Source organism: Rhinopithecus roxellana, chromosome 2 (genome assembly GCF_007565055.1).
Source record: "Rhinopithecus roxellana isolate Shanxi Qingling chromosome 2, ASM756505v1, whole genome shotgun sequence".
Lineage (NCBI taxonomy): Eukaryota > Metazoa > Chordata > Mammalia > Primates > Cercopithecidae > Rhinopithecus > Rhinopithecus roxellana.
In genome coordinates, this window is record NC_044550.1 from 132,838,986 (window position 1) to 132,864,912 (window position 25,927).

The 25,927-nt window shown below is 41.2% G+C and overlaps 1 protein-coding gene across 6 annotated transcripts in view; it reads left to right on the plus strand.

Moving 5' to 3' along the window:
• KIAA0232 (KIAA0232 ortholog) overlaps positions 1-25,927 on the plus strand; it is a 102,526-nt gene that overhangs the window by 48,545 nt on the left and 28,054 nt on the right. For 3 of the 6 annotated variants that reach the window (XM_030920391.1, XM_030920396.1, XM_030920388.1), the window contains 3 exons: positions 9,335-9,472; positions 24,469-24,535; positions 25,730-25,811. In XM_030920391.1, the coding sequence (XP_030776251.1) occupies positions 9,335-9,472; positions 24,469-24,535; positions 25,730-25,811 (287 nt within the window). Of the gene's footprint in view, positions 1-9,334; positions 9,473-23,017; positions 23,195-24,468; positions 24,536-25,729; positions 25,812-25,927 lie in introns of those variants that run through there. The other 3 variants (XM_010370036.2, XM_030920412.1, XM_030920407.1) reach the window with 3 other exon arrangements.

The following is a 25,927-nucleotide window of genomic DNA, read 5'->3' on the forward strand; positions in this document are numbered from 1 at the left end:
AGAGAACAACCATGGATTCTGTACGAGAATAAGAGGTTTTTTCCCTTAAACTTTTTTTTGAGGCATAAAATGCATACAGAAAAATGTACAACTTGATGAATTTTCGCAAAGATCACATCCCTGTAACTACAACCACACAGAGAAATAGAAGATGACTGGCAACCCAGAAGCCCACCTCGTGTCCCACACAGCTTCAGAATTCCTCGCATGATCAGATGGGAGTCCAGCAAAGTGGCCTCTGCTTCCGACCCCTTCTTCTTCCTTGGCTCCTGGCGTCTGTGTCTCGGGCTCTCTCCCTCTTCTGCTGCTTTCTTTGCCTCTTTGAAGGGCCACCTTTTCCTCAGCCTCTTGGCCTGGACCAAGGTCAGCACATTTCCCCAGGAAGGAAGCAGCTGCAGATGTCAGTGCCCTGTGCCCACACCTACCCTGCCCTTGGCATTCACTGTCTTCCCAAGGCCTGGCACCTCAGCAGGGCTCTGATGCCCTGGAGCAGGTGATGTGGGTTTGGTTTGGCTTTGTGTCACTACTGGCTTTTCTAGTTAATCTGGGCAAGAGAGTTGTGCTGCCACCAATTACTTTTTAACAGAGAGTATTTATTTGTTTAATGGCATAGTTTGGTTTTGATATGTATTTTGTCTTATCCTCAGTCTTTCCCTGACCCACTGTATTTAAAATAGAAGCCTCCCATTCTTAACCCTCTTACCTGCTTTATTTTTCTTCATGACATTTTTTATTACCTGAAATTATATGATTACTTGTGATTTAACTATGTCTCTCCTACTGGCATATGTAATTATGTAATTCTTTTTTTTTTTTGGAGAGGGACTCTTGCTCTGTCGCCCGGGCTGGAGTGTAGTGGCGTGATCTTGGCTGACTGCAACCTCCACCTCCTGGGTTCAGGCAATTCTTCTGCCTCAGCCACACGATTAGCTGCCATTACAGGTGCCCGCCACCATGCCCGGCTAATTTTTATATTTTTAGTAGAGATGGGGTTTCACCGTGTTGGCTAGGCTGATCTCCAACTCCTGACCTCAAGTGATCCGCCTGCCTTGGCCTCCCAAAGTACTGGGATTACAGAAGTGGGCCACATGGCCAGCCAAAGTTGGGGACCTTTTCTGCTGTTTTCTGTTGGATTTCCAGCTCTTAAAACAGTTCCTGGAATATACAAGAGGCTCAGATACGTATTAGACAAATGGATAGCCATATGCTTCTTTCTCAGGCAGTGACTTATGCATAGGAGGGAAGCATGATAGGAGTGGGTGTAGACCCCATAATCACACACTGGGGCCTGCTCTGCAGAGAAGTTACTGTTGCTAGTTTTAAATCCCCTAATCAAATTGTATCTTCTAGCTCAGAGTCCATCCTTCTAGAAACGTAACTGGATGATTACATTATCTGTACTTGCCCACAGGTTGTATAATAATAATCCTGATTGCTAGGCGAGACTCATCCCCTCTTCACTCAGCGAAGCTCATTTGCTCCTTCAGCCTATTTGTAACACACTCCTGTAGTGTGTCCTGTTCAGCGTTTTGCTTTTGGAAAGCTAGCATCTGCGGTGTTTCCTGTTAGAGTTTATTAGAATCTGTAACTATAGGAACTATAAAAGTCTGACCATAAAGCGCTCCTCGTGTGTGTCACTGCATACGCTGTATTTCAACAAACATTTATTCAACAGACTTTAATTAAATACTTTCTACATCACAAGCATTGTTGTTTGCATTTAAACAACACTTCCCATTTTTATTCTCTTATTTCAAATCAGCATTTCAGAGCTCCAGGAAGGAAGCCAGGAGTATCTTTCTATAACCTTCCCTATCCCTGAAAACTTCCTAAGAATTATTCCATGCTATTGCTTGAGCCCAGGAGTTTGAAACTAGCCTGGGCAACATGTAGAAGCCCTGTCTCTACAAATAATACAAAAATTAGCCAGGCATGGTGGTGTGTGTCTGTAGTCTCAGCTACTTGGGAGTCTGAGGTGGGAGGATCACCTGAGCCCGGGGAGGTCGAGGCTGCAGTGAGCCATGATTGTGCCACGGCACTCCAGCCTAGGCAACAGAGTGAGACTCCATCTCAAAAAAAAAAGAAAAGAAAAAGAATGTGTCTATGCTACTGATGGAAGAATATATACATGCCAGTATTCGCTTTGACTCCCATAGTGACAAAACCATTCTGGGTGGTGGGTATGAAATAGCATATACATCACTGAATAATTCATGAAGAATTAAGCAGGAGGTATCAGAAGGGTTACAGGGTGAAAAAACTTGTACCACTGACCCAGACCAAAATTTCCTTTAATAGCACCTTGACTTGGGAGGCTGAGGCAGGAGAATGGTGTAAACCCGGGAGGCGGAGCTTGCAGTGAGCTGAGATACGGCCACTGCACTCCAGCCTGGGCGACAGAGCGAGACTCCGTCTCAACAACAACAACAAAAAAAAAAAAAAAAAAAATAGCACCTTGACTTTTATCCCAAGCGACTGTCAGACCCCCAGCCTCCTGTTCTCTCTCTCCCTTTTGAGATTCCCCCCCTTACTGTAAGTCAGTATCACATTGTTAAGAACGTAGGCCTTGGATGGAGTCTGAAGACCTGGGTTCTAACCCCACCTTCTTTACTTTCCAACTTAGACCACTGACTTGGACAAGTTAACATCTCTGTGCCTGACTCTCCATTTCCTTATTATTATTATTATTATTATTATTATTATTATTATTATTTTAGAGATAGGGTCTTGCTCTTTCACCCAGGCTGGAGTGCAGAGTCTCTCAGAGCTCACTGCAGCCTCGATCTCTTGGGCTCAAGGGTCCTCCTGTCTCAGCCTTCCAAGTAGCTGGCACTACAGCTGTCTTTTCATTTATAAATTGTACAAATTATGTGCATATCTGATATCATTACTGAGGATTAAAGGAGATTCATTTATTGACCATATAGGTGCCAGGCATCATTTTATGTACTGATAATATAGTTAGAGGAATACTAGACATAAAGTAAGTGCTCAGTAAATATTGACAACTATTGCTATTATTATTGCTATTCATACTATTCATACAAACCTTTCCTTCAAATAGTTATTTTCCTATTAACTACTCCTCTTCTAGCAGGTAGGCTAATGCATTTATTAGAGGCAGAGATAAGCTGCTGATATGGTATTTCCAACATTTACCCTAACAATCTCAATTTGAAATATTTGGCCCTGCCATATATCCTAATTATGTGTTCAGCAAACATGGTCACTATAATATTTCTGGATGTAATTGTTACCTTTGACGCAGTTGAGTCCCTTGAAAGGGTATTCTTTAAGACTGACAAATTCCAGTGGCAATTACTGTTACTTTTTGTGACATGATGACCAGGTTAAAAAAACAAATTTTAGGAAACTAAAGTAAAAATCTTTTGATGGTGCATATAGATAGAATGAACCTGGATTTGTTCACTGTAAAAGGTATAATGGGAGGCTAGGGGTGATGCTCTTGAGTTTAAAAGAGAGTTGTTTAGTACAAAAGAAATACTTTTATTTCTGATAAGAGTGTTGTTGCCTAAGAAACTACCCCAAAACTTAGTACCATTAAAACAACAACAACAACACTATCACATGACAGAATCTGTAAGTAAGGAATTTGGGCAGGGCTTAATTGGGTGATTCACCCAAAGTCACTCATTGGTACTCAGCTGACAGATGGGCTGAGCTAGAAGGCCCAAGATAGCTTTACTGACATGTCTGTCACCTTGGCACGTGTGCTGGAGGGCTGGATGCAGCTGGCATTGTTGACCAGAGCCTCTTCATGTGGGTCAGGAAGTAGCTAGGCTTATGTGGTTGGCTGGGTCCCTCAAAGCGAGTAGCCCAAGAGAATCAGGTAGAAGTTTAAGGCCTTTTTACCACCCAGCCTTGAAAGTCACTTAGAATCACTTCCATTGCACTCTGTTAGTTGAGCCGACTGGAGCCCACACAGGTTCAAGGGGAAGAAGCATCACTCTCTTGATGATAGAACCACCACTCTGTCAAGGTGCTTCGTTTTGAAATTTCCAAGGACAAAGAAGCAGCTACGATTTTTCCAAAGAGAAAACAAGCCTTGCCCAACGAATTAGGATTTGTTTTTATTAGTAGTATACTTTTAAGTTCTAGGGTACATGTGCACAACATGCAGGTTTGTTTCTTAGGTATACATGTACCATGTTGGTTTGCTGCACCCATCAACTTGTCATTACATTAGGTATATCTCTAATGCTGTCCCTCCCCCAGCCCCACACCCCTCATCAGGCCCCAGTGTGTGATGTTCCCCTCCCTGTGTCCACGTGTTCTCATTGTTCAACTCCCACTGATGAGTGAGAACATATGGTGTTTGGTTTTCTGTCCTTGTGATATTTTGCTGAGAATGATGGTTTCCAGCTTCATCCATGTCCCTGCAAAGGACATGAACTCATCCTTTTTTATGGCCGCATAGGATTCCGTGGTGTATGTGTGCCTCATTTGCTTTATCCAGTCTGTCATTGATGGACATTTGGATTAGTTCCAAGTCTTTGCTGTTGTGAACAGTGCTGCAGTAAACATGTGTGCGTGTGTCTTTATAGCAGCATGACTTATAATCCTTGGGGTATATACCCAGTAATGGGATGGCTGGGTCAAATGGTATTTCTAGTTCTAGATCCTTGAGGAATCGCTACACTGTCTTCCACAATGGTTGAACTAGTTTACAGTCCCACCAATAGTGTAAAAGTGTCCCTATTTCTCTACATCCTCTCCAGCACCTGTTGTTTCCTGACTTTTTAATGATTGCCATTCTAACTGGTGTGAGATGGTATCTCATTGTGGTTTTGATTTGCATTTATCTGATGGCCAGTGATGATGAGCATTTTTTCATGTGTCTGTTGGCTGCATAAATGTCTTCTTTTGAGATGTGTCTGTTGATACCCTTTGCCCACTTTTTGATGGGGTTTTTTTTTCTTGTAAATCTGAGTTCTTTGTAGATTCTGGATATTAGCCCTTTGTCAGATGGGTAGATTGCAGAAATTTTCTCCCATTCTGTAGAATTAGGATTTCTAACTTACAGTGTTGCATTTGAGAGTATATGGAGCCATACCTTTCAGATTCTGAGAAAAATTATCTCCATTCTAAAAGATCTTACCCAAACTAGTAAGTATGAGGATAACAAAGATAGCTTTTTTTTTTCTTTTTTTTTTTTATTTTGAGACAGGGTCTTACTCTGTCACCCAGACTGGAGCACAGTGGCCTGATCTCTGCTCACTGCAGCCTCCACCTCCCAGGCTCAAGCAGTCCTCTCACCTCAGCCTCCCAAGTAGCTGGGACTACAGGTGTGCACCACTATGCCCAGCTAATTTTTGTATTTTTTGTGGAGTCAGAGTTTCGCCATGTTGGCCAGGCTGTTCTCAAACTCCTGGGCTCAAGTGATCTGCCCACCTCTGCCTCCCAAATTGCTAGGATTATAGGCGTGAGCCACCATGCCCAGCCTAAAGATAGCTTTTGACACATGAGGCTTCTAAGGTTACTGGGAGTATTCTAGGTCTGACTGTTACCTGATAGATACATTATTATTCTTAAAACTGTACATTTACATTGTATATGCTCTGCTATGTGGGATAAATTCCACATTTAAAATAAATCTGTTGGCCGGGTGCGGTGGCTCACGCCTATTATCCCAGCACTTTGGGAGGCTGAGGCGGCGGATCACAGCTAAGGAGATTGAGACCATCCTGGCTAACACGGTGAAACCCCATCTCTACTAAAAATACAAAAAATTAGCTGGGCGTGGTGGCAGGCGCCCATAGTCCCAGCTACTCTGGAGGCTGAGGCAGGAGAATGGTGTGAACCCTGGAGGCGGAGCTTGCAGTGAGCCGAGATGGCGCCACTGCACTCCAGCCTGGGCGACAGAGACTCCGTCTCTAAATAAATAAATAAATAAATAAATAAATAAATCTGTTAAGATATATGCCAACTGTTGACAGTAGTTACCCCTGAGGATTGATGTTGGGGTGGAACTGACTTGTACTTTCAAAGCAGCTTTCTTTTTTTTTTTTTTTTTTTGAGAAAAAGTCCATTTCAAAATTGTTATAAAGGTTGCTTGAAGCTAATAACATGTTTTTGATAGTTAATGAATTGATACATTTAAAATAAAGCTGGCCAGGTGAGGTGGCTCACGCCTGTAATCCTAGCACTTTGGGAGACCGAGGCAGATGGATCACTTGAGACCAGGAGTTCAAGACCAGCCCGGCCAACGTGGCAAAGCCCCATCTCCACTAAAAATACAGAAATTAGCCAGGTGTGATGGCGCACGCCTGCAATCCCAGCTACTCAGGCTGAGGCAGGAGAATCTCTTGAACCTGGGAAGCAGAGGTTGCAATGAACCAAGATCACACCACTACACTCCATCCTGGGTTACAGAGCAAGACTCTGTCTCAGAAATAAAAAATAAAGCTAAGAATTCTTCCTCTCAAGCTTCTAGGAATGACCTTGATTAATAAGATTAGTTTTAGTTTTTATATGAAAATGGATTAAATTTTTTTCCCATTGCCATCAGGTTTAGATTTTGCATTAGCACTTACGTTAGGCAGAAGAAAATATATAAAATTATACACATAAGGAATATGAAAATAATTTCAGAGTGAGAATTGGTGCTAACGATTGGTACACAAATTCATATACTTCCCAAGACACCATTAATACTTTGTGTGTGTGTAAAATGTTCTCATGGAATAGAGAAGTTTTGAATATAATATTCCATGTTTAAAAACGGACATTTCTGCTTTTATGTGCAAATGTGAATGCATCAATACAGAGAAAACTAGGGATGGTCCCTGAGTGACAACTGCCAGTGTAGGAATCACCTTGAAGGAAGAACAAAGGAATCGTGTGTACAAAGACACAGAAGTAGGAGGGGCCTGGTGCTGTAAGGTCAGGAGTGGGTAGTCGAAGGTCAGAGTGGGGCAGGCCCGCGGGAAACAGACCCTGAAGAGACTGATGTGCTGTGCGAGGGCATTTCTAATTATGTCCTAGAGACAAAAGACCTGTAGATCTATTTAGCCAGCAGGACTTAATGGCATAGCAGTGGGCAGATGGGCTTGGGCCACTGAAGGCAGGGAGGTCAGTGAGGAGGTCATCACTGTGGGCTGAAGACCTAGTGGGAAAAACAGGAATATAGTTAACCTGAAATTATGCTTGTTTGATTGGAGTGGCTCATCTTTTAGGGGCAAATAGGGGTTCTTTTGAGTAATAGATTAGTAGGTTATTACTGAATGCTCTCAGAATCTGACTGTATCTAATTCACAAGCCACCAAAAGTTTTGCCTAAATTGGCTGAAGGGGGAAAAAAGGCTTCAATAACTAAAAGTCCACATGTTGGGCTGGCCTCATTCAGAGCTTCCCAGTGTCATTCAGGCTTCTGCTCTGCCTCTCTGCCTACCACTTTTTGTCAGCTTGGTTTTGCAACCAGCTCCTTATAGGGTAAAGGGCAGTGACAATGAGCATGTTTCTGGGATCATATTCTCACACACTGTCCAGAGGTCATGTTCCCTACATTCCCAGCAAGAACCATGAAATGTGCCTCTCTCTGGGCCAATCTTTGTGGCCCAAGGGGGATGATGGGGGTAGTGTTAATCCCATGCGGACACATTGTGGTTTTGGTCATTTAGGCACTGCTAGGCAGGGGCGTACGCTCAGCAGCGAGCCTCCAGTGACTGCTGATGGATTTCCAAGTGGCGTGTCCTTTTTCTCCCCCAGTTCCCAGTCTCCCTTTTGATACAGACAGCATGGGAAAGTCAACCAGAACGCTAGCCTTACGTGACCTCCCTGTAGTGTCTAGAAAAGTACCTGATAAGAGACTCTCGTGCTGGGGAGTTCTTTAGTTGTATCCGCTTTTGGTACTTGATAATTATGTTCTTTCTTTAAGATTAGGATTTTCTGAGTAACTATTTGAGAAATGTCTCATATTTTATATTTATGTATAAGCAGACTTTTTTTTGTTTTGAGACACTCCTGACCTCGTGATCCACCCACCTCTGCCTCCCAAAGTGCTGGGATTACAGGCATGAGCCATCGCCCCCAGCCATAAGTAGACTTTTAATAGTACAGGATAGGAGACTACAAGGATAACAATAAGTGAAATAGAAACATCTCGGCTCTTTTTGTACTCATGTCTTTAAACTGTGATTAACAATTCAGTGCTGTTAAATTTTGGTTATGATACATTAACACAGTACCTTAAGCCAGAAAAAAAATAGCATGAGGGGCCTCTCACATATAAGTATAAATAACAGAATGCAAAAACAAGTGTGTATAATCTACTATTGTTTATGTAACTTTTGCTACCGATTTGATGTTTCTTAATTCAACCTAAAAGTACAAGGCAAAACAGAACTTGTATACAAAATTTATAATGTGATAAACTCACTCTAACGTTGTTTGAATCATAAAAATGTCAGGCTGCTTCATACTTTTTTTATTCTGTCAAAAGTTAAAACAAGAAGTGAAATCTCCATCCCCACGCAAATTTATCATGAATAAGTTGTCCAGGCTCCAACTGCTGTTCCAGCAGCACTTTTCATACCTTGATACACAGTGCAAAGGAAATTTCTTTATCTCAAAATCTGTTTGCCTACTTAAGTTAGCAAGGAGCTTTCATTAACTTTCATTCCTTAGTATTAATCTACAATATACTGACATGCTAGAAGGCAAATATCAAGATATGAATTTAAAAGAATTCTGTAAATGCCTTCTAACCAAATTATGTTCAGTTAAACTCATGCTTGTGGATTAATACCAGCATTTGGCAATTTCTATTTGTGTGAAGACATTTTCAAAGATGAAATACACAAAGTTTTATTATAAATCAGCATTAACAGGGCAGTTAGGTAAGGAAAAGACATCCAAATTGAAAAGGAAGAAGTAAGACTCTAGTCACATATGACATGATCTTGTATAGAATATAGAGAAAATCCTAAGGAATGAAATTAAGAAAAAACTCCATTTGCAATAGTATGAAAAAGAATATAATGCTTAAGAAAAAATTTGACAAAAGTGCAAGACCTGTGCAAACTATAAAGCGTCTTTGAAAGAAATCAAAGAAGACCTAAATAAATAGAAAACATCCCATGTTTGTGATCAGAAAACAATACTGTTAAGATGGCAGTATACCCCAAGTTGTTTTACAGAATCAGTACAATCCCTCTTGAAATCCCAGCTCCCTTCATCGCAGAAATAGACAAGCTGATCCTAAAATTCATATGGAAATGCAAGAGGCCTTTTTGTGACTGAGTATGTGTGGTAGGTGGAATATAGTAGTGTCCATGTTAGCCCTGGTCATTTAACCTGGTGCAATTTCATTGCAGGAGAATGACATCTTCCTGGGCTGGGAAAAAGGAGCTTATAAGAAATGGGGAAAGAGTAAGAAAAAATGTTCAGATCTAACTCTAGAAGAAATGAAAAAACAGGCTGCTGTCCAGTGTCTTCGATCTGCTTCTGATGAAGTAAGTTTACATTTTATTTCTAACACTTAAGATAATAAAAGAAGGGGTGTTTTAAGTTTACAGATAGGACAACTTGACCTCCAAAAATTGGGAAAGCAAACTACTTATTTATCTTACAAAGTAACGTGAACATTACCACTTTTCCTTTATAGTATTTTTCCATATTTTCTGAAGTTTTATAAGCTTTTCTTTTATATGTGCTACTCTAATTAAGAGTATACACAAAATTTTATATCCTTTTTCTGACTTGACTATTTCATCCTGTTATTACATTGTCTTTATTCTTTTTAGCGGCTAAGATGCATTTCATCAAATAATATTTCAACAGCAGTATAATATTATTACTGGATGTTTACCTTGTTCTTGATTTTTTTTGTTTTGTTTTGTTTTAAGACAGCGTCTCACTCTGTTGCCCAGGCTGGAATGCAGTGGTGTGATCTCACTCCACTGCAACCTCCGCCTCCCAGGTTTAAGCAATTCAGCCTCCTGAGTAGGCAGAATTACAGGCACGTGCCACCATGCCTGGCTAATTTTTTTGCATTTTTTAGTAGAGACGGGGTTTCACCATGTTGGCCAGGCTGGTCTTGAACTCCTGATCTCAGGTGATCTACCTGCCGTGGCCTCCCGAAGTGCTGAGATTACAGGCATGAGCCATCACGCCCGGCCTGCTCTTGATTTTTTTCGTTATGCTGTCTAAAATATTTTATGTGGGGTTTTTCTGTGGTCTGTATGATTACATTTGAATACATTCCTAGAAGGGAATAGCAGTTCAGACACTTCAAAAGTACTATATTGGCATATGATTTATATTTTTTTTGTTTTTAGAAAATATTACAAGATTATTTTATTCTTTTAACATTTCATATAAAATATTTCTTATGTCTTTCAGTTTCCTGAAATAACAAAATATCTTTTGCAGTTAATATTATGAATTATTATTTTATTATTCACTCTAAGATGTAATCTGTGAGATCATGACTACTGAAAGAATTATTTTGCTTTGACCATGCTATTTAAGATAGTATGGTTTAAGTACCTTTATGATGCAAGGCCAAATTGAGCGGACTCCGACCTCCAGAAACTTCCTTCCTGAACTAATTGTTGAATGGTCTAGTGTTGCCATCGTTGGCTTTGTTATCTTTGCAATCCACAGAAGTTTATTCTCTCTGGCTGCCACTGATGCAAATGGTTTTTAACGCTTATTTGTTTAGTGTTTCCCACCTTTCTGTTCTCATCCAACTCCCAATTATCTCTGAGTCTAGGAACAGTGGCTCAACACCTGTAATCCCAGCACTTGGGGAGGCCAAGACGGGCGGATCACCTGAGGTCAGAAGTTCGAGACCAGCCTGGTCCAACTTAGTGAAACCCCATCTCTACTAAAAATGCAAAAATTACCTGGGCATGGTAGTGCATGCCTGTAATCCCAGCTACTTGGGAGGCTGAGGCAGGAGAATTGCTTGAACCTGGGAGGCAGAGGTTACAATGAGCCAGGATCGCGCCACCATACTCCAACCTGGGCGACAGAGGGAGACTGTGTCTCAAAAAAATAAAAAAAGAATTGTCTCTGAATGCCTGACTCCCCTGGCCGTATACTCATGATACATTGTGTAGACCCAAACATGGCCCTCACATCCTAAATTGCAATTACTCATTTGACTGTGCTCACTGGGCGCAAGGACCACGAGTTCCCCATCTTTTTTATCTCCTACCGCCTAGCACAGTGAGTGCTTATCATATGAAGGGTACTGATGTTTTTAAATGAATCTAACATTCATTTTTTAAAAGGCTACCCTTTCATCTGATTATTTTTTCTCTTCCTCGCTGTTTTCTTCTCCCCCACTTCTGATTTTTTAACTTTAACTTCTTAATTTCTTTTTTTTTTTTTTTTTTTTTTTGAGACGACAGAGTCTTACTCTGTCACCCAGACTGGAATGGAGTGGCGCCATCCTGGCTCACTGCAATCTCCACCTCCTGGGTTCAAGTGATTCCCCTGCCTCAGCCTCCCAAGTACCTGAGATTACAGGCATACACTACCATGCCCAGCTAATTTTGGTATTTTGGGTAGAGATGGGGTTTTACCATGTTGGCTAGGCTGGTCTCGAACTCCTGACCTCAGGTGATCCACCTGCTTCCGCCTCCCGAAGTACTGGGATTACAGGCGTGAGCCACCGCGCCTGGCCAACTTCTTAATTTATCTTAAAGTTGCTGCTTCATACAGCATGGAGTAGGAGTTTGGAAGTTACCACTTATACATACAGCTATCTCAGGCACCATTTCATTACAACAATTAGGAACATAATTAACCTGGTTTAAGGAAAAATAGAAATATATGTAAAGGATACAAGGATGTCTTACTGAAGCCAAGTGCTAGAAGTATAGCAGCCTCAGGAGAGAGCTGAACTGGGAATTATGTGATAGACAAAGTCACTTTCAGTAACAGCCAACCTGCAACCTCTCATTTCCTTCTGTACCTGAGTCGGGGTGATTCCCTCTCTGTCCAAACTCTGGTTTTCTCTGCTTTAGCACATAGTGAAGAATGGCCATTCCAGCTTCCAGCCCAGCCATGACCATGGAACTCTACTGTCCAACACCATTCATCTAGAGAGAGAATCTGATTGGCTGGGCTTGAGCCAGGTGATTGAGCCTGGGCTTGATCAGGCTTGAGCCAGCCTGATTTGATAAGCCCTGGTGAGGGGGCAGGGCTGCCTGGAGGTTCATCACTTCAGCAGGGACTGTGAGTGACGTGCCCAGAGAAAATTTGTGGTTAAAATAGTGGGTTTTTTGTTTTTTTTCTTTTAATTTAAAAAAATATGGGGACAGGGTCTCCCTGTGTTGCCCAGGCTGATCTTGAACTCCTGGGCTCAAGACATCCTCCCGCCTCGGCCTCCCAAACTGCAGGGATTACGGGCCTGAGCCACCATGCCTGGCCAAAATGGCGTTTTCTTTATGACACTGAAGGGGAGTAAATTGATAATTTGTAGATTGATAAAGTAATTTAGAGCTTTTAAAGGAATTCAGAACGCAGTTTTTTTTTTTTTTTTTTTTTTTTTTAACAAATGAGAAGTTAATTCAGGTCAATTATTTGAGTAAAATCCAAAGAAACTGCTGAGTTGTAGTCGGAAAGAAAATATGGGTAGTGCAGTTTCAAACTGAGAAAGGATCTTATTTCTTCTTTGGACTAAAGTTGCTGAGAAATGAGCCTAGCCTTTGACTCAACGGTTAAGCTGAGGAAATGACAAGGGCAGCTGAAATCAGCTGTGAAAAGATGAAGAGAATAAAAGCCTTGTATGAGTCATGCAAGACCCTTCTCCTGTAGCTTGTTGAATTTGCGTGTAATTCATACTAGCCAAGTATGTTGTGTGAGGTGAAGAACTTAGTATGAGGTAGAAACAGTGCAAGGGAATAGTTGTGGCTTACAGAGATCTGTGATTCTTTAGGTTATTGCTTTGGGAAAATGCTTTCCTTTGCCTGGCTGTCATAGGCGGGATTTTTATTTTCAACCCCAATAAAGCATATTTGTACTTCCTTGCTCTTTCCTTCTCATTTTATTAAAAAAAAAAAAAAAAAAAAAAAAAGTTGGATTCCTTTTTCCTAACAACGATTTTTTAAAATCTTACCAAATTAAAATTAGCTGAGGAAGTGAATGTGCCAGGCATAACCAGATGCTCAGTAATTACTTATGGAATGAATGAGGAGAGTCTTCAAGTCCCAGTCCCTGCTCCAGAGCCATGTGCTGTTGTTTGTGCATCAATCTATAGACCCTTTAAACCAGGTGTCCCCAACCCCTGGGCCGTGGACAAGTACAGGTCCATAGCCTGTTAGGAGCTGGGCTGCACCGCAGAAGGTGAACAGCGAGCAAGCTTTAGCAAGCTTTACTGCCTGAGCTCCACCTCTTGTGAGATCCGCAGCGGTGGCATTAGATTCTCATAGAAGCACGAACCCTTTTGTGGACTGAGCATGTGAGGGATCTAGGGTGAACTCTCCTTATGAGAATCTAATGCCTGAGGTGGAAGTTTCATCCCGAACCCCAAGCCTACCTGCTGGGTCTGTGGAATAATTGTCTTCCACGAAACCAGTCCCTGGTGCCAAAAAGATTGGGCACCACTGCCTTAAACCAGCTCACCCGCCTCTTGGGGAGCCAATGAAAAGAACCCTCTTTAATTATTGCCTATTGCAATAGAAAGAATCAGTGTGTGGTAGTTTAGGAATGGTAGGCCATCTGTGTGTCCCCTGGGTTTCTTTTTATAATCTGTCTATTGGCTTCAATGGAAAGAAAGGAGCAAAGAGGACCTCCATCAAAAATTATAATGCAAAATTTTATGTTTTTGACATGAGTGTTTGCATATGAAGTATGCTAATTTCCTGAGGATGGTCATGTTTGTGGTATTGTGTGTGCTGTGCTTTCCCATCCAGTCCAAATGCCCTCTTTTTTTTTTTTTTTTTTTTTTTTTTTTTGAGACAGAGTCTCGCTCTGTCACCCGGGCTGGAGTGCAGTGGCCAGATCTCAGCTCACTGCAAGCTCCGCCTCATGGGTTCACGCCATTCTCCTGCCTCAGCCTCCGGAGTAGCTGGGACTACAGGCGCCCGCCACCTCGCCCGGCTAGTTTTTTGTATTTTTTAGTAGAGACGGGGTTTCACCATGTTAGCCAGGATGGTCTCGATCTCCTGACCTCATGATCCGCCCGTCTCGGCCTCCCGAAGTGCTGGGATTACAGGCTTGAGCCACCGCGCCCGGCCCCAGATGCCCTCTTAAAAGCGCTTTTCAGTACAGCTCTTTAGACAGTCACTACCAATTGGTCATAGTCAAAAACCACTAACAATTCAAGTTTATAATCTAGTAGATTGAAATGTTAATGCCAAATAAAAGACAATGATGTAGGTTATATTATTATATTAGATATAAGTGTAGGTAGGAAGTAGTGGTGACGTTATGCATTACATGTGAGGTGAATTATTTTCTCATGTGTATGTGACTATTACATGTGTATGTGACTATTATAGTTACAATGTGAACTGTTTCTATAAAAGCATCCATAGTTATCAGACTGTTCACTGGTGTCATGGTTTAAGGAGAATGGCTTACTTCTCTGGCTCCACTTACATGCTTGTGATACTACACTGTGCCTCCACTTTATCCTTGTAACAAGTTGTACCCCACATTATAGCACTTCTCTTGGCCTGCTCAGCTCATTATTTTATGAGAGACATTGCCAAAACAGAGGGCAATTCAGTTGCATCAGAATGTAATTTTATACATTGATTAAAATGTGGCTGTCCCCGTGTAAAGGTTGGCTGAGCAGTTGGTGAAGATTTACTTCTCCAGGGAATCATGACCTTTGATGGGCTTTATTGGTTGTTAGGTCCCACTGAAAACTGCCTTGGCTAATTCCCTTTCATTTACGTGTGCAAATAACATGCATGTCTCTGGGTGTTCGTTTTCGTTAAAATATTTTGCACATGCTTTGATTGCAGTTAGTTATGGGGTCTGTAAAGAGGAATGGTGTTATGAATCAGTCATAGGCAATTCAGCCCTCCCCTAGATGCATATTTTTTAGGTGATTATTATCCTAAGCTGTCTGTTTCATTCCTGCTATCAGTGGACCTGGCATATACCTGATATTTGTTAAATGTATGCAAACCTCTCTTCGTTTCCCCCTTTAAAAAAATAACTACTTATATTTTTTTTATTGAGCCACTTAAAACTGAATCAGAACTAGTACTTTATCTCCCACTTTGAGGGTGGTTAGAAGATTAAAAACTTAATGAGGCCCTGTTTGGGGAGTGAATAAAGTTAAAATGCAATAACTCTTTCATAATACCATTCATCTGGGGTTGTTAGTTTTGAAAGTAGCAGCACTGCAGCTTACCCTGGGAAGCTGACCAGCCCCATTGTTATTTAAAGAGCCTTAGAGAGGACTTACACCCTAAGTAGGTGGAGTCCTAACATTCACTTGTTTATATTCTCACATTGAGCTAAGTCTACCAGTAAAATTCTTTTTGCCAGTAAAAGTATAGAGTGTATCTTAGTATTTTGTATATGCATTATTTATATGCTGTACAGGGTTATATGTACAAAAAACCATGAAAAGTATGTCATGGCAGTGTTTACCTTCAAGGTTAATTTTGACCGTATACAGTCGGCCCTTCATACCCGTGAGTTCTACATCTGTGGAGATAACCAACAGTTGATCAAAGATATTTGGGAAAAAATGGATGATTGTCTCTGTGCTGAACATGTATAGACTTTTTTCCTGTCATTCCCTAAAAAATGCAGTATAACAACTACACCCATAGCATTTACATTGTATTAGGTATTACATGTCATTTAGAAATAATTTATATAGGAGGATGTGTGTAGGTTGTATGCAAATATTATGCCATTTTATATAAGGAACTTGAACATCTACAGATTTTGGTATCCTCAGGGGGTCCTGGAACCAACTCAGTATAGGGATGACTATATACTGTGTCTTGACACATGGACTGTTGAGCCCAACATTTTCTGGGTAATACTAAGAGCATCATACAATGATAACATTTATTGAGCGCTTACAATGTGTGAGGTGCCTATCTGAATGCATTATGTACATTGCAAGAAGTGATGCTGTGCTCTCTACAGACCAGAACCCCTCAGAAGAAGCCAGCGATTACTAAAGCTGTGAACGCTCACAGTTGTGTGATCATAGCCAGTCCTGCCTGAGGAAGCCTAAGTCCTATCTCTTTGGGTATATAGATGGCAGTGGAGCTGGAGCATCTGAGGAAACTCACGGGCCATACTAGGGACTTGGGCTTTTCCCCTGAGCAGCTGTGAAGTGTTAGGGTTTGGAGAGGAGTAGTGCAACCTGACTTACTTGCCAGTCAGATACTGATCAGAGAGCATACTGGTTGCTGCACTGAGACTAACTAAACAGGGTGAGTGAGCTGTGCTGGAGGGACAGAGGGCAGATTGCGAGGCCCCACTGAAGATGCAGTTGCAGGGCTCCAGAAGGCAGATGGCTGGAGGATTCTGCATCTGTTTTTGAAGATGGAACTGACAGGATTGGATGTGGGGTAGAGATAAGAGGAGGAGACAAGAAAGACAGCCAAGGGTTTTGATCTGAGCAACTGCAAGAATGTCATTCCCAGCCGGGCACAGTGGCTCATGCCTGTAATCCCAGCACTTTGGGAGACAGGCAGATCACTTGAGGTCAGGAGTTCGAGATCAGCCTGGCCAACATGGCAAAACCCCGTCTCTACTAAAAATACAAAAATTAGCCGGACATGGTGGTGCCCGCCCATAATCCCAGCTACCTGGGAGGCTGAGGCAGGAGAATCACTTGAACCCAGGAGGCGGAGGTTGCCTTGAGCCGAGATCGCACCACTGCACTGCAGCCTGGGCGACAGAGCAAGACTCCATCTCAAACAAACAAACAAAAAATTATCCGGGTGTGGTGGTGCATGCCTGTAGTCCCAGCTACTTAGGAGGCTGAGGTGGGAGAATCGCTTGAACTGGGAGGTGGAGCCAAGATCATGCCACTGCACTCCAGCCCAGGTGACAGAGCGAGACTTCGGTCTCCAAAAAAAAGTAATTTTCATTTACTAAGGAAAAGGAACCTAGGGAAGGAATTCTTTGTGGTATGAATAAGGATTAACCTATGAGATGCCTCCTAGGAGATAGCTAAGTGGAGATTTTTGAACAGGCAGCGGAATAAACTTGAATATGCATGTCTAGGGTTGGTGGGGTAGAGTGGTTTATGAGGACCAGGCATGAAATAGACCATTTTCTTTTTGTTTATCTAGCCCAATTCTTCTGATATCTTTTTAGAAAAGGTAGAAAATTGGGATTTTTTTAGAGGAAATGTTCTGATCTTTCAGATGTTGAAAAGTGAGAATATGAGAACAGATACAGAAGTGGAAGGGGCTGCTGTAAAAATTTGAGAGGCAGGCACTATAAAATAGACACGTGTGGGGTTAAGGGCTGGGGTATGAAAACGGATTGAGAGTTTGAGGAGCAGAAAGGGCCAAATGATGGCCCAGTGAATCCCTGTGTGTCCATTGAAGTTGAAGCCAGGTGTTGGGAGCACAGCTGGAGACCCATGTGCCCTTTCCTCATGACTTCCTCCTCATCCCTCTCAGGTTACCACTATACCCAGCTTGGTGTTTGTCTTTCCCATGCTTGTTTTCGTATGTTTACTAAATATTGTTTGAAGATGTACACAAATACTCATAGCATGATTTTGCATGTACTTAAACTTTCTATAAATTATACCATACTCTATATGGTTTTGTAACTTCTTTTAGTTAAAAGTTTTAAAATTTTATCTATATTGATAACATGATCTTATAATGTCTTCATTCCTAAATAGTTGTCCATTGTGAACTATGTAAAATTGTTTATTCTCCCGGTAATGGGCCTTTTAATTGCTTCTCATTTGGGGCTATTATGAAGAATGTAGAAAGGAACATTCTTGTTTTTTGTTTTTTAGATGGAGTCTCGCTCTGTGCCAGGCTGGAGTGCAGTGGCGTGATCTCAGCTCACCACAGCCTCTGCTTCCCAGGTTCAAGCGATTCTCTGCCTCAGCCTCCCGAGTAGGTGGAACTACAGGCACACAACACCATGCCCAGCTAATTTTTGTATTCTTAGTAGAGATGAGGTTTCACCATGTTGGCCAGGATGGTCTCAATCTCTTGACCTCGTGATCCGCCCACCTCGGCCTCCCAAAGTGCTGGGATTACAGGTGTGAGCCACCGCGCCCTGCCGAAAGGAACATTGTTATACACTTATCCTTGTGTGTGTGTGTACGGTACTTTTTCTTGCGTGTATACTTAGGCATCAGATTACTAGATTGAAGTCAGTGGCTTTTTTTAACTGTTACACCCTTATAGACTGGAGTATGTGATGAAAGCTATGGACCTAACCAGAATGTTATACTTAAACTTTTCTTGTATGAATGACTTTGTTACGTGCCCACTAGTGGCCTCCTTAAGAGCTCATGCTTCCTAGATTAAAAATAACTGGTCTAAATTCTGACTATTCTTAATTGAACCATGAGGTGAAACAAATAATATCCAGATATTCAACTCATAGCTTTCTGAGCTTCTGTAGCCAAATGTCCTTCAGGAAGTTTACTTGTTAGATATCTAAAGGGAAAAGAAACTGCCATCTTCATATGAAAGTAAGATACAGGACTTTTTTTGCATATAATAAAAAATAGGGTTTGCCTGGGCGCGATGGCTCATGCCTATAATCCCAGCACTTTGGGAGGCTGAGGCGGGTGGATCGCTTGAGGCTGGCAGTTTGAAACTAGTTTGAGATGGGGTTTTGCAGAAATCACGTCTCTGCAAAAAGAAAAGAAAGAAAAAGGAAGCCAGGTGTGGTGGCACACGCCTGATTTCCAGCTACTTGGGAGGCTGAGAAGGTGGGAGATGAGTCCTTTAGGTCAAGGATGTGGTGAGCTGTGATCGCAACACTGCACTCCAGCCTGGGTGACAGGACAGAGCAAGATCCTATCTCAAAAATTAAAAAAAACAAAAACAAAAAACGGGGAGGGGTTTGCCTAAATTGGTAAGATGCTATAATGAACTGGGAAACTTGAAGGACTTAAGTCAAGCTGAAGTATTTTCCTCTTTTTGTAAAATGATGAAATGGAGGCTCAGAGAAGTTAAATAACTTGTCCAGCTTCACACAGCACAGCAGGTCTCGTGAGTCTAGATCATGTTCCCTTTATGTTACATCACCCTGCTAAAGAGCAGGGCTACCTTTTTCTAAGCTTCGATTGATCACGTTATTTAATCATTGTAACAGTTTGCTATCCTCTACTTTCTGTTGCAGATTTTTTTCAGCATTCTAAAGAGTACATAATCTGCACCCTAGATCATGTTTGAAGATACTTGTCCGTTGGATACTTCTCTCCTACTCTGTGTCATTTTCTAGAGAGCAAATGTGCATGAGAGCTGGAGGCAGGCCAATTTCTGTAGACCATTCGGTGATCAAGGATAGGAATCTCAGCTCTCATACAGGGGCCTTGGCAGAAACAGCTGTTTATTTGGGGGAGTTTTTTTTTAACTTTGTATTACTTCTCTGGCTATTGAAGGCGTGAGTTTGTGAACCCTGGTACATATTCTCAGTCTTCTCGCTTGGTGCTCTTTTGTTTATTTGCTTAACATTAACTTAGTTCTAAATTTTAAAAGGGTTTTTTAAAACTTCTAGTCATTAAAGTATGGAATTGATCCTTTACTTTCCAGTAAAATGATTACTGTGATCACCAGTAGTCATTCTATCAGTATCTAGTTGGGTTTCCTACCACTAATCTTCAACTCCCCTTTAAACTGAAGACTAAGATCTGAAAAACTGTAAAAGCCCCATGTGCAGGGTTGGGCTGAAAACAGGAGTGTTTGAAAGCCTGTGCTTCAGTTATTGCTGCATAACTAAGTACCGCAAAACTTAGTGGCTTGAAACAACTATTTTATTTACTCACAATTCTGTGAGTTAGCTACAGCTCAGCTGGGAGGTTCTTCTGCTGTTCTTGCTTGGGGTCTGTGAGGGCAGGTGGAGCTGAAACATCCAGGATTGCTCTCCTCATGTGACTGGTGCTTCAGCAAGCATGGCTGGGAGCTGTGACCTCCCCCCACATGGCAGATGGAGAACACTCAGAAGGTAGCATTCCAGGAGGGCATCTGTCACACTCGGCAACATCTTATTGTGAAACCCAGTCACCGTGGGAGGGGCCCAACCTAGAGGCAAGTGCTGGGAGGTGCAGTTCATTGGGGGCACTACAGTAACAGCCTTTCCTCTGACAGTTACTTTCTGGAGAAATTGAGTAGACAGGTTTTGGACTTTGGGATACCAGGCACCCCTGAGGGAAAGCATGAGACACTATAATGAAAATTGGGGACTGATTCCCCATTCCCTTTCTGGTACCTGACTGACAAATAGGTTTATATTCCAAAGATAGAAGTGTGGAAGATTTCTTAACGAGGAAGTGGTTACTGTAAAGAAGAAACATTTGAGGGACGAGATGATCTTTTAAAAATTATAACCATGATAATAGAAATGAAAAACTCAATAGACGGTTTGGAAGACAGCTCTGGAAATCTTCCAGAAAGTAGAACAAAAAGATGAAGAAATGGTGAACAGGAGACAAAAGAAATTAGGGGACCAGTACAGGAAATTCAGTAACCAGCTATTAGGAAATGTGTCCATAATACTAGCACCCTTTTCCAGATGTAGAAACTGAGGCTTTGATAGGTAAATGATTTATGTAGGGTCATGTGGTTGACCCTAGGGTGAAATTTAGAACCAGCTCTCTCTGATTCCATTGAACCATGTGCAAATGGAACAGGCAATTAACACTGAGTATCATGTAGGTTAGTCATCACACTATGGCAGCACCTGTCTGGCATTTAGGGAATATCCAGTCTAAATGAACCCTCCATAAAAGATAAACCTGTAAGGTGAGTAACATGGCACAGAAACCTTTTGAGTATGGAGAGGAGAGGTGAGGCAGCGTAAGTCCAATTGCCTTTCTTTTTACTTTACACTCACTAGCTAAGGTCCAAGTTGAGAAGGATGGGAAGTATGTAGCAGATGGAGGAATACTGGAAATGTTGTAGGGATGGGAAGTGATAGGGATTTGTCAGGGAACAAATAAGAGCCTCATGAAGTAATAGGACCCAGTTGCTGTGTTTGACCGAGGCTCCGTCTCCATCATCATGTAACCCTTCAACCCCACCCCCCCAGCCAGGAGCAGAGAGCACAGCCGTGGCAAGAACCTAGTGTGTTGGTCAGAGAGAGAAGGAGCAGCCCATGAAGTCCATGGAGAATCCAGAGGGGTTTGGGTGGTATGCATTAGGTTAATTATCTTTTACTCCTCCAGCCTCCAAATCAAATCATAGCAAAAATTAAAGGCATTTTTGAAGTGATGAATCAAAAAACAAGATTGTAGAAAATTAAAAACGTACAAAATCTAGAAATGACACCAACACTTAAGTGACTAAGATGACAGGGACTCCGGGTGCCTCACATGTGTCATGTTAGCTTTTTCTACTGAATCTTCGGAGAGAAGTGCTGACGTTCTTGGGTCTAGAGAGAGGAAGTGGCACACGTGTCCTTTGCTGCCCGGTGAATATAGCAGGGCAAGAATTCAGACCCAGGCCAGCGTGACTCCAAACCCCAAACCCAAATACATTCCACTGAGTCCTCAGAGAAATCCTCTTCTCAGAGAAATTAGAGTGGTTATCATGTCAATTGCAGGAGGACAGGGGTCCTCCTAACCGTGTGTTCACTGGGGGTATGAATGAGCCAGTTTATGGTAAGCAAGTGGCCGGCTGGCCATGCGTTCGGAAGGTTGCTCACTGAGCGTGCCCTGAAGCTTGCCAGTGTCTGCGTGTGGCTCGCCACTTTGCAGGTTTAGAGTAGTGTAATTTGGATTTTAGAGTGCTCTTACAGTTTGCAGAGTGTTTTACATGCATTGGATACTGGAAGGTGGGTGATTATTATCCATTTTACAGTTAGGAAAAGCAATTCATGAGTTCAGTGGTGGAGTGGTAGCATTTTGTTCACCTACAGTTTGTGCTCTCTTAGAGTTATTAATATATAACTTAATCTTTCTTTGTGTTTTAGGATGCTATAGGCTCTCAAAATATTCTTGAATGGCCTTATGGATATGCTATACTACTGAAATTTGATTATTAATATTTTCTAATGGTTTATATAATTGGGAAAGTGAATAAAAATTTCTCATTAAAGCTGTAAATTAACACTTTGGAACGCCTGCCAGGAGACAACAAAGGGCGATGACAGCTTCTGCTGTGCCTCTATGCTTCCCAGCTTGCTGTGATGGTGACCTGGGGTTCTCATGATTTTTTATTTTTTATTGATTTATTTATTATTTATTTATTTATTTGAGATGGAGTCTCGCTCTGTCGCCTAGGCTAGAGTGCAATGGCGTGATCTCGGCTCACTGCAACCTCCGCCTCCTGGGTTTAAGCAGTTCTCCTGCCTCAGCCACCGAAGAAACTGGGATTACAAGTGCCCGCCACCACGCCCAGCTAATTTTTTGTATTTTTAGTAGAGACAGGGTTTCACCATGTTCACCAGGCTAGTCTTGAACTCCTGACCTCAAGTGATCCACCCACCGTGGCCTCCCGAAGTGCTGGGATTATAGGTGTGAGCCTGGGATTACAGGTGTGAGCCACTGTGCCCAGCCGACTTTTTTAAAAAATATAAGATGCTACAGGTAGTCAGAAGAACAAAAAAACCTGGTTGGTAGAGCTTGCTTTTACACAGAGAGTAAGGAGTAAGCTCTTAGTTTATTTTGCTGTTTAAACATGAGAGCAAAAAATATATATATATATATATATATATATATATATATATGTTTATATATGACAGCAAATATATATATATCACTCATATATATAGTATATATTTACTCAGATATTAATAAATATATGTGTATATATGAAAATCTAAGACAAAGCATGAAAAAATATGCAGTAGCCAGGTTGTAATGACCATTCTGATTAAATGGGACCCCATTTTAGAGTATTGGAAAACATTTAATAAGCGATCCCTAGAGGTTCGGTGTTCTGCATTGGAGACTAGCCCTACGTTTAAAAACCTAGTGACATAGGCTTGCTGTACAGAACAGTATGCAGTGTGTCAGCTGACACTGGTGTTGCTTTCACGATCCGAAGGAAATGGAATATAACTGCCGTCCTTGTCACACCTTGAGCATTATGGTAAGCAGATGCTTTCTGGTGCAACTTTTTGTGGTTGAATAGTGTTTATGACTAATATCTGCCATGGTTTTTAAGAGTGTTTCTAAAGGAAAGGGCAACTCTTGTCTGGCCTATTTTTCTATCTTCCTATTAAAAACTGTGGTATGACGTGGACAGAATGTAGCTCTAGATGTTTACAATTAACTGTTTTCATTGTAATCTGTTTCTTGCTACTCAAACTGTGCAACTGTGGGATTTCTTATGTAGGATATCTGTAATATTTGTGCTGAGTCATTTTGAGTTAAGTGAATGCGGTAAAGTTCTATTTTTAGCCCGTCAAGGCCTAGTGAGGGCACTGGCTTAGCAGAACTCTCCATCACGCGCATCTGTTTGGGTTATGCCCACCAATAAAGACTTGATTCCAGTTTAAATAGGACTTTGCTCACTGAGTAAATCTAAAGTTTTTGAGGAATAAGTTCACTTTTTTTGTCCACTGTAAAAAAAATTTTTTTTCTTCCTGTGAGAAATTGAGACTCTTAAAAGTTAAAGTCTACATAGTGAAAGGTTATTTGCTTGTGCCTGTTTTCAACATTCATTTTTCTTTAAAGGTTGACTCTTATTTTTACCCTCCCAAATCCAGACTCTTCTATGTACTCTCCTTAAATTTTAAACTCCCAAGCTTTGTATAGAAGTCGCTAATCTGATCCAGATGCTGAAAAGGAGATAAAGCTTTCACACTTGCAATATTGGCTTCGTTTTCTGGACCTTTGTTGTTGTTGTCGTTGTAATCATGAGTGTTCATGTTTCTTTAAAACAGAAAAGGAAAAAATCGGCTTTTTTTTTCAGAGTGTGAGCTCCTAGAGAACTAAGATGAGGTTTTGTGATTTTCCTTCATTTTAACTCTGGTATAAGACCTTGCTCACATAAATATTGAATACTCTTTTTGATGGTGACTGACTTTTGGTCATATGATGGACATTTAGGCCCTTAAATCTGCCCCATGAACAAGATGACACACCTTTGAAAAAGCAGAAGCTATTCTGGGAGGTACATGAATATGTTCACATTTTATCACTAAGTTTCATTTAGTATGCTTTATTAGTAATAAGCATGTATACTAATTTGTATCTACAAACCTGTAATTTTTAAACTGTAGTATTCACGTAGATATTGGTAATGTATTTATTTTGGAACATGGATGATTTGTAAAACCTATGTATTAAAACAAAAGTCTACAAATACCTGATGTGTACATACCTGGCTGTAACCTAATGTGTCTTTTTGTTGTCATGCAGAGCTCTGGTATCGAGACTTTAGTGGAGGAGCTCTGCTCCAGACTGAAAGACCTTCAGAGTAAGCAAGGTGAGGTCAAAAGCGCTGTGCACACACATGCCAGGATTACATTCCTGAGGAATCTGGATTGGGGAAAATCTTAGAACTGATCAGAAAAGAAAACCAGAACAAAGTCTTTGTGTCCAGTGTGTGTCACTAGGCCAGCCTCATGCTCCATCTGCAGCTCTGTTAGTGGCTTCTGTGTCAGTTCCAGCAGTCACTCATAGAGAGTCCTGCAACCAAGGGAGGGACTTTGTCCACAGGTGCCTCAGAGATAGGAAACACTTCATGTTTTCTGTTTTTTGGGTTTTTTGTTGTTGTTGTTGGCTTCAAGTTGAAGCTCAGAGATCAGGAACAATATTGTCTCTTTCCTTTCGCCATCTTTGCCCCTCTGTTAATATCTGCCTGTTGATGTTAAGACTGCTAAATTAAGACATTAAATTAAGATGTTAAGACATGAATTACTTCAGGTTTGGAAGGGACTTCTGTTTTGACTCAACTTTTTTGGAAACACAGACTTGGCAAGTTTATTTAGTCATTTCGATATATGAACCCTCCTCATACTTTTTCTAACTTTTCTGCAATCTCTAAGAGTGAGGCCTTCATATTAAGGGTAAGGATCCTTGTTTCCTTACCCTCTTCATGGTCATTTTGCTGCCCACCAAGCCTTGAGCCTGCCTCTTAAGGGCACAGTTTATTTGTAACCTAAGACAGTATCCTAGGCTAAACTAAAGGTATAGCCCTTTTTCCTATTTTAGTTGAAATAGCCCTTGCTTACCTACATGTTAAGTAATAGAGCAAATTGTAAGAAAGAATATTCTTTACAGATTAGTTTTAGTCAAGATGAGTCAATGTAAAGTCTATGAGTGTAGAATTTTGTAAAAAAATATTTTTGGAATCTAAACAGATGTTCTGTCCTTCTGGTCTAATTAATAAGTACACAGGGGACTTCAGTCTCTTAATTAAGTGCCTCTAGAGCACTGTATCAGTGACAGGATGAACAGCTCTCACCTCTTGGCCTAATGCTAATGTGGTTAACCGGAGAATTCCCTCTGGCACACTGAAAAAATAGATTTTTATTAAACAGACAGATTGGTCTCGAGTTTGCCTTTTAAACACCAAAGTCTCTATTTCTTGTTAAAATTAGTTGAGAAACTTTGAAATACATGGGCATTTATTAACTAGATATAAGACAAATCTTTCTGAATTTTTGTTTCATAACAGAAGAGAAGATTCACAAAAAGTTAGAGGGGTCTCCCTCTCCAGAGGCAGAATTATCCCCTCCAGCAAAGGATCAAGTGGAAATGTATGTAAGATTGTATTCAGTAATAAAGTGTGCATTTGTTAAAATCAAATGAATAACTGCTACATGGTTTCCATTTTCTGTTTGTCATCTTGTTTAGTTCCATTATATATAATTTA